We start from the raw sequence: 9,778 nt of genomic DNA on the forward strand, positions 1-9,778 counted from the left end.
TTTTTAGCGTTTTAATCAGCGGGTCTGTTTGTTTTGGAGAGGAGGAGACCTCTGTGGATAATTGGGCTCCCAGTAGAAACATCCTGAACCATGAACACTCCCATGATCCCACAGTTTTATTATTGTTTTGATGTGAGACAACTAAAGAAGCATAGCAGTCATGGGCCCATTAGGATGATTTTATTTTCCATCAGCTGTACAGTGTCTCATCTTCAAAAATGATATGACAAAGGTTTCTTTTGTTTTCTTGGTCTTAAAACGGGGGTGTTTAAAACCATATTAAAACTGGTTCTCTCAATTCTTCTGTCAAAACAAACAAGCGATGTACAAAAAAACCCAAACAAAACAGCCAAACATCCATCTTCCATCCGTCCGCCTGCAGAACATTAACATGATAGACTGAGAACAGAACTTTGTCTTCTTTTGTTTTACAGAAAGAGATCTCAGACCCAGCAGTACAGTCAGTGATGTTTCGGAGTGATTTTCAATTTCATTTATGAACATTGTTTCTCAAACTGTCACTTCAGAGTTTTTAGCCCTGGTTTGAGGATCTTCAGAGTCTCACACAAGCAGTCTCAACCTTGTGTTTGTAGAAATCAAATGAGGGCCTGGGCAAAGGTGAGGACATAGCTCAGTATCAGCTGATATTGGATACTATCTGAAAGCTGAGGGCTAGTGGTACTGTAAGACCAGGGTACAGCAAACTAAACACCCAGCTCATCCTTCCAAAAACAGTATCAAAACCTGTCAGAAAAGACAACAAGAAAGATGCCAACTTCATGTTCCTTTATAGGTGACATGACACCTTCAGGCCCAAAGGTTAAAAAAAGAGGACAGAATGAGTCATAGCTTCGGTCATACTAGTGAACTGAACCAACCACAAAGGAACACAGCGGCAACTAGAGAATGGCCAGAAATAAAAACTGTAATACAAAATGGCTATGAGCAACCACTACCAGAAAACTGGTAGTTTAGTTACCAAGGTTACGTTCCGTGGTTGGTTAAGAGGGGCACAGCTGTGGAAGGGAAGCATGATGGAGAGGTCCAGGAATACCAGCTATGGCACTAACATGTTTACCTTGCTGTCCCTTTTAACCAACACATGTCCAGATTTAAAAACATAACAAAAGCTTCACAATAAATCAAAAAGCCGAGGGTTTCAACTGTGCATTTACATGCACACCACCTGCCACAGTTGGTGATCAGTGATTGTTCTGTGGGTGATTCACAATCTGAACTGGGAAGTGAATAAAGGAAAATAAAGAACGGCTTGCAAAACAATGTTAGAGCTGGTTACTTCAAGTGAGATGATTCAAATGCACAGACATCATTCTGTGTTAACTGAAGTATTTGGAATGTTCAAAATTACAACTACACTTTAAGGTTTTACCAACTAAATCAGGACGATCTGGATTTTTTCCAACCGAGAGGGATCATTCAGTTTATGTGATAGCAAACCATCTACTTTCTCTTTCAAAATGTGCAAAGGGAGAATATCTTCCATCAGTGATAGGTAGGAGTTAATAGAAAACAGCTGAACACTTCATCTCAAACATTGTTGGTGCTAAATGAGCAGCTATCTTAAGTCTTTGATTAGCATGAGCTGACTGAGAGTTGGGTGCTGGCAGCATGGATGTTGAACAGATGAACTAGAAAGCAGAAAAACTGTGCCATTAAAATGACTGGATCTGCCTGTGCCCGTTGGCTCATGTAGAAAGAAGAATCCCTCTTAACGTCCCAATACAAAGACTCCATGTGCAACCAGCCAACTATTAACACCACATGGACCATTTGTTTACACAGGCCAAGTAGGAGGGGAGTGGGCGCAGATCATATGATTGAGCGGGGGTGGTATCTCACAGGCAAACTCAAGTACAATATACTACGTTTCATTAAGAAAAACTACATTTATATCTATATATATATATATACACACATATAAAGGCTTGGAATTTGCTTAATCAGCATAATTGCAAGAACAGCAAGCAGGACAGCAGAAAATCAAAGTGAAGGTAGATCAAATAATGTCTCCTTTTGGCAGAGCACTGTAGAGTGCTGAACACAAACTGCAGTGTGTGTGGGCAGAGGTTGACACAGGATGTGGCTTTGGGTAGAAACGAGTAGCAAAATACACAATGATTCATCCAGAAGACATTCAAAGTGAAAGACAGCCTTTAAGAGCAGAGAGCAGTCTGTTGTTAGCTTGGACGATTCTGTGTGTGATGACACAAGTATGTGCAGTGGGATCTGGTATTTTGTGTGTGTGTGTGTGAGAGAGAGAGACCCACAAACATCCGTATGCAGGTTGATGTCTACGGCTGTGAAGTATTTACATGTGGCTTCCCTTCTTTGTGCACGGTTGTTTTGCTGCCACTTCCTGGCTGCCATCAGGTGAAGGCCAAGGATGTGGCTGTGGTAATGTGGATTTGCCAATTTGACTTATAGTCCGTCTACATGTGTGTGGCATGTTCACCGGTCCATCATGCTGAGGATCATCTCTGGCGTCAGGTCTCCGTTAGCGGCTGCCGTTTCCTCATTCACCGCCAGCTCAACAGTCTCCACCCCTTCCCCATCTAGCCCCACCCCCTCCACAGTCAGGGCTACTCCCTGGTCCAATGGTGTTGCTGCAGAGGTGTCGCTGTCCTCCTTCTTCACTATAATGTTCTCCACTGCTCCAGTGCTCTCATCCTCCACCTGAATGATGGCAGCAGCTACAGGACACAACAACAAAGACATACTTTAGTGCTGTAATCCGGGCGCACCTGCCACAGGAAAGAATGGACTTCATCTGAAGGTGCAGAAACAGTGACTGAAATGACCTCTGCTCTCTATCTGTAGGCTGATTATAGACTACAATTGTATATTTTCATCTAATGAGCACACATGCACTGGACAAAATCAGCTACAACAAAAGAAGCCTCGACTTTTGCTACAGCGCAGGGCAACATCATAATGCAATGCAGTACAATACACTGCTGTGTAGCACTGTACACACCGTTTACCTTGCAAAACTGCAATGGACATAATTACTGCAGCTGGGATTTCTTTGCAACAGTTGCAAAGAGAAAGTGACATTTATAAAATATGCCCCACGCACTGCCCCACGGACCACCAAGCCCCCAAATAACATACTGTAAATTCTCACATAGCACAAACATATGATGATATATAGAGTATGATGCAATGCTGTAGATTCAATTATCCAACTGTATATACAGTATTTACAATGAGCTTAGTGTTAAACATCTACAGCAGGAAAATGCAACATACATAGAAGGGGAACATTTTACTGCACTACTTTTACTTTTCCTACTTTGTACATTTTGTTGTAATACTTGCACCGTAGCACGGTTTTTTGAATGCTAAACTTTTACTTGTCGTGGAGTATTTTCAAAGTGTGGTATCAGTACATTTTCTTAAGTAATGGATCTGAATACTTCCTCCACTTCTGGTTAGCACACCCACCGCTGTGTGCGTTACTGGCCGAGCCTTCCCCTTTAAGAAAAGTGGCCTTATGGGTAACCTGTGCCGGTTCCTTAAGGGAACTGAGTCTTTCTCTGTGTTTGAGGGGTAGTTATGTTACTTTAGTCAGCCATAAAGTGTGAAGATAAATTCAGGTTGCAGTACAATAGTTACTGAAAGGCTGTGTGATGTGTTGGCTGCCACAGAAAAGTCCCTGTGTATTTACACTTACTGCATGTCTTCTTGAAGATAGCTAACAAGTCAGGTTAAAGGCAATTAAAATAGCGACTACGTTACATATTTCTTATTTCTAATAAATCCCTCGGTGTTCTCACCCGAAGCAGTTGTCTTTGCAGCCACCCTGACTGACTTGCTGGGTGTCACAGGCTTGGGGGCATTCTTTGGGGGTCGGCCTCTTTTTCTCTTGACCGGTGGCTCATCAGGAGCCGGTACGGGGATGGCGGCAGGGGCCTGGTCCAGTTCCATGCTTTCTGCCTCCTCCTCTTCCTGTAGCAGTGATGCTTCTTCCTCACCCTCACCCTCGCCCTCCTCTTCGTCCTCGTCTGGATCGGCATGATCCTCCTCTGAATGACAGAGATACAACAATGACAGCAATCAGATAGACCAATCAGAGCTAAGCAAACACAGATACAAAGTCAAATTCTCACCGCTGTCATCTTCATCTCTCCTGCTTCTCATCTTCCTCTTTCTTCCTCTCCTCCCTTTCTTCGGGGTTGGGGCTCCATTCTCAGCTTCCTCCACCTCACCGCTGCAGTTCTCGGCATGGCGAGCCATGGTGTTCTGCAAGAACACACTGTTAGATAGTCTGTGGACTTTTATAGCTTATTCGTTATTAGCCCGTGCAAGTTCATTTCAGGTCTGTGCCAGCTAGAAACAGTGTCCTCACCCTGCGAGTGAAGGTCTTGCTACACTTGGGGCAGACGAAGGCGGTGGGGACAAAGTTGGGGTCGTGGTAGCGTTTGAAGTGCATGTCCAGCAGTTGCTTCTGTCTAAAGGTCTTCTCACACTGGCTGCAAGCGTATGGTTTCTCTCCGGTGTGGGTTCGACGATGCATCACCATGTGGCGCTCCTGGACCCAGCAGCATGGAACGCCATTAAAAAACCACAGTTACACTGACAGTACGATACATCCATTCTAAATACATTTTAGCCATGGTAGCGGCAAGGTCCTATGGATGGAAATGTCGAGCTATCGGTCGGTCTGCCCACCACTTTGGTCCAGACTGCAACAAAACTTAGATGGATAGCAATGTAACTTTATACAGATGGTTATGGTCCCCAGAGGATGACTCTGGTAAGACAAGAATAGACCAAATTTACTCATACAGTAAGATTACTTAACATCTACTAGCTGACACGCTCAACAAAGATGAAACGGTAAACACTGTAAACTTTGTAACAGAGCAGTTCGCATTGCTTAGTCCTCTTAGTGACTAATTTAGTTTAACATAATTGTGACATGATTTTTATCATTTCAGTGTAGCACTAGCCAAGGTCATTGGTTCCCAACCCCAACTAGAGGCTGCGAGGCCTTCTTGATTTTAAGGGGTGTAAGAAACAATATATACCGTCCATCAACCAATATTTCAGGATTCCGTTCAATTCGGTGAAGAAAGTTGGACGTAAATCAGATCAAAATCGGCACGCAGCACTTACTTCCTGCCGCCAGCAGTTGGCGCTATCACTATATCTGAATATTGTCATGTAAACATGTTCAGGGCGGGACTCTTATCAAACATATGAAGTTCCCTTGAGATTGGACCATGTACACTGAAGTTGTAAGTACTTCCCTTTTCATGGCCACGGGCACGCCGTTCGACGGAATGTCGTAAATAGCACAACTTTTAATCATGAATGTCTTTAGATTGCGCTGATTAAATTTGAAGTTGATGCGATAAATTTCCTAGCAGGACTTCATTCAAATACATTGTTTGCAAATCGCCAGAAATGACCGCTAAATCCAAAGATGGGGGCCGACTTTCCTGTTGGGTTTTGGGATACGGGGACTGCAGGGAAATATTTTTGTACTCCAGAGAACAAGATCTACGTGGTGGCGCAGTTGGTTATGCAGCATCGGTGAAACTTGCCATTTTTCACAGTGGACCCCCAGAAAATACAACGTTTTTGCAGAAAAAAATAATTCCTTGCATTACAATAGGGCCTTCGCACGGTTAGTGCTTGGGCTCTAATAAAAACTAAAAACACCTATTACCTATGTGTATTATTGTTAGAAAAACACTACATAGTATATAGAATTGTATGAAAAGTTGCCAGAAAACTCTCTGATCAATATTCACAGGAAATATCAAAATATTGTTATTGTTATTGTTTGCATATAATATGAAATATTCATAAAATATGTCACTTTATTCACCTTAATGATAGAAAAGGGCTCCCTTAAGGAGAAAGGTTAGGAACCTGTGGCCTAGGTGACCCAAACCTAGTATTCAAATGAAACTGCTCTTTTGCTACTAGAAGTATGGTAGCCCAACATATTACTACAAAGGTATTTGTGTACACACACCTGGCGGCAGCAGTAGTCACACATGTCGCATTTGAACCTCTTCTCATTCTTATGGGACTTCTGATGCTGGATCAGAGCATAGCGCTCGTGGAAAACGGCGTCGCAGTAACGACACTTCTTTCCGGTCTCAATAAATGAGTGCTGCTTGCGAAGATGGACACCTAGAGATCCACACAAATGATGAGAGAAAACACATTAAGGAACTCAAACAACAAGGCAAAGTAAACTATCTTTGCTGTCTGGCAGGTTTACACTGTCTGTATGTGTGTGTGTGTGTGTGTGTGTGCGCGTGCGCGCTTAAGTTACCCAAGTCACTCTTGCGTGCAATGACAGTGTCACAGTGTGGACAGTGGAATTTGGCCACATTCTCTGTGTGTTTCTGCAGAATGTGCATCTTCATGGTTCCACTCTGGGTGAATCGGGCATGGCAGATGTAGCACTCATAAGGTTTCTCTCCTGAGAAGAGGATTGAGCATGTACACAGGTTCATCTCTGTTCAATGTTCTCATGTCTAATCTACCAGAACAATAAAAGAATACAAAAGCAGGATTTCAACGGGTTAAATTTAAGACTTTTTAGGACCATTATAAATCAAATTTAAGACCTATTTTATGTACATATTGGCAAAAAAAGGATGAAGGATATGAAGGACAATCATTATGGCTCCATGTCAGTTTGTTTTGTTGTTTTGAGACTTTAAAAAAAGTAACATTATTTTACATTACAATACAATTTAAGACGTGTCAAAATCATATTAAAGTCATTTTAAAACCTGAATCTCAGATTACTGGATTTTAGACTGTAAAATATGACAGACACTCTGAAAAGAACTATTAGTAAAGACTGTGCAACAACAGGGTAGGATGTATGAAACACAATGTATGAATTACCCCCAAAAAAGTATAGATTTTAAGAATAGTTTTGTAGTTAATAACCAATGGCGGAATGGTTTCCTTTTGTTCTGAGTAGATTTTTTAAGTGAGCTAGAAAATAACTTTTCATATGAAAACACAACTGATGTGAGGTTTTTCCCAAAATAAAAAAACAATACTGGTCCAATATCTTTGCCAACTGTCATACGCCACTGTCCTCCCTCACTGCTTTATAATGCTATATAAGAGCAGTTACAGTGTCAGTTTTACCTGAGTGTGTCCTCATGTGTCTCTTCAGCTTGTATGTGTCTCTGCTGGCGTAGCTGCAAAGACTGCACTGGAATGGACGCTCGCCGGTGTGGGAACGAATGTGGCGCTTTAGTTTGCTCACCTACACAACACCCACACACACACACAATCACACTTCAGAACACTACAACAAAAATGTATCAGCCATCATAAAGATCCTGCAGTTAGTGAGTGTTTGTGACTCTTGGAGCAGAGCAGTTGTATATCTCCCAAACAGTGTAGAATAAACTTGGTGCTGCTGGCTACAGAACTGTGAATATCCTTTACTGGAGGAGTAGATGTGGATGGGGATTAGTGTAGCAAATGTAAAACATTAAACTCAACTTTTAAACTTTGTAAAACAAAGCATTCAGGAACTCGTCTTACCTCCACACTGGCGTAGTCACACATGGAGCATTTGAAGGGTTTCTCATGTGTGTGTTTGTAGCGACGATGGCGAACCAGCTCTCCACTAGTCACAAAAGCCATGTCACAGTCTGTGCACTTGTGTGGACGAGTTCCTGAATAGATAAAAAAAACAAGACACAAGTAAGCTATCCTGGCACGGTACTGAAAAATCCTTCAGACTGCTTTAAAACTACTACTATGCGTTTATGACAATGTGTGTCAAAGTATACCGGTGTGTGTATTGAGATGGTTTCTCAGCAGGGTGACCGTCCTGAAGGCTCTTCCACACAGGTGACATTTGTGAGGCCTCTCGTCGGTGTGGCTCTTCATGTGTCTGTCCAGGTTGGAGCGTCGAGGGCAGGTGTAGCTACACAGCTCGCACTGAAATGTCTTCTTCACTCCTGACACACAACAATGACATACACAGACCTAACATTCAATAACAGCAGCCACCGTTTCAGTGCAAATCAGCAGCATACTAAACATCACATCCACAAAACTGAAGACTAAAGACTAAATTTGTCACATATGTAAAACAAAAACTTCAATCTTTTCATCATGGTACAATGCCACTGAGAGTTGATGAGCAATAACAGTGAATTATCACAGGAGTTAGGAGATACTAACCTGAATGTTTTTCTGATTTCATTACTTTCACTATTATATGCCCACTCAAGTCAGTTCACAGCAAAAAAAATAAGATGTTGACACAGTAAGATTACGATAGCACTGTTAATCACAGTAATAATAAGGCCATAATAATAATGCGTCTGTGATGATAACTATTATTATTACTACTACTAAAGTAATATTGTAAATTAATATCGGATAGGGAAGCCATGATTCAATATTATAGTATGGTATTGTGGAATAATTCTGGATACATTTGTAGTGGTAACTGTTGCAGATTATACAACAGCTACTTATGCCAACCCAAGTTAGAAGAGGCAATACAAATCAAACTTCATCCAACAGTGACTACTTGTGTTGTTCCCATTGTGCCCTCAGTTCAGCAGACAGCTGTACCTCACCTTTCTTCTTGATCTTGGTGGGTTTGGGTGGTTTCATGTTTCCCACCACTTTCTCAGCGTTGACCTCAGAGAGAAGGCCCTCCTGCTGTTCCTCTTCAAAATCATAGACACTGACGTCCATGTCCTTATCTCCTTCAGCGTAACGCAGACGACTCTTTTTACCCTGGACAAACAACAAGTCATTAGACCTCATCAACTGATGACAATTTAAGACAGACATGTCAAGATGTTGTTTAAGTTGATTTACAAGCCATCTCACATGTCCAGAAAACAAGACTGACAAACCACGCAAACGTATCTTGCCTTTTTTAGTCTTTTTGACAGCTCCAGACGGGGCTGATAGTCCGGGTCTTTAGCCCAGTTTGTGCTCGTCATTGGGAGGCTGAATGGGCTCCATCCTCCCCTTCTTCCACAGCAGCTGGCTCCCCACCCTCCTATCTTCCTCCCTCCCTCCCTCAGGATGGGCCCTTTCTCCCCCATCAACATCCTTCCTGCTCCACCTTGTCTCCGACCTCCCCCATTAGCACCGACCTTAACTACCTGCACAGCAGAAATGCTGCAGTTGTTTAGTCAATAGCAAGACAAATCCATTGTGGGTGGGTTTTTCTTCCTGTAGGTGCCTGTAGTGCAAAAGAGAAATAAAACGGCAAATAACCGCATTAGTGTTGTAGGTCTGAAGGTTAACTAATGTTTGTGTCTGTCTGTGTACCTGAAAGCCCTCCAGGCCAGCGGCAGGGTGTGACAGATGACCGGGTCGCCGTCTTTTGGCCATAGCAGTGGTGTCTACAAAGGTTCCTTGCTTGGCAGGGCCTCCCACAGTGGAGGGCCAGAAAGCGGGAACTTGGACCAAAACCTGGGAGTTCCCGCCCAGACCAGAGCGGCCTGCTCCTCCATGTTTAGCGCAACCTGCGGAACAGAGAGACACCTGGAAGTCGCAGAGCACATTTTCAGGGAATCTACAGGGCTCAATTAAGAACAATTCCAAGACCTGAAATAGGAGTCAAACCACAAGAGAATTTAATTCAGCTTTCCCAATGGGGATACAAAGTTTGGACCGCCAATCATGTGAAATGGCTTCAAATTACCAAACATACCTGTAAGTGTGATGATTTGTGGTTCTGATCCTTATGTTGGTCAGCAGTTGCTTGGTGAGCCGCACCTGCTAAAACCCT

At 42.8% G+C, this 9,778-nt stretch overlaps 1 protein-coding gene across 1 annotated transcript; it reads right to left on the reverse strand.

Annotated features, from left to right (window-relative positions):
• Nucleotides 1-158: 158 nt before the first annotated feature.
• LOC118329992 (transcriptional repressor CTCF-like) lies at nt 159-9,034 on the reverse strand. The gene is made up of 11 exons (XM_035664358.1): nt 8,913-9,034; nt 8,607-8,771; nt 7,806-7,976; nt 7,555-7,688; nt 7,150-7,270; nt 6,314-6,463; nt 6,008-6,168; nt 4,370-4,552; nt 4,131-4,263; nt 3,798-4,046; nt 159-2,711 (listed from the first exon to the last, which is right to left on the reverse strand). The coding sequence occupies exons 2-11, from the start codon at nt 8,725-8,727 to the stop codon at nt 2,470-2,472; spliced, it is 1,665 nt and encodes a 554-aa protein (XP_035520251.1). The 5' UTR covers nt 8,728-8,771; nt 8,913-9,034; the 3' UTR covers nt 159-2,469.
• Between the last annotated feature and the right edge of the window lie 744 nt (nt 9,035-9,778).

The sequence above is a fragment of the Morone saxatilis genome, unplaced genomic scaffold (genome assembly GCF_004916995.1).
Source record: "Morone saxatilis isolate NCDOM2014 unplaced genomic scaffold, NCSU_SB_2.0 Contig2, whole genome shotgun sequence".
Lineage (NCBI taxonomy): Eukaryota > Metazoa > Chordata > Actinopteri > Moronidae > Morone > Morone saxatilis.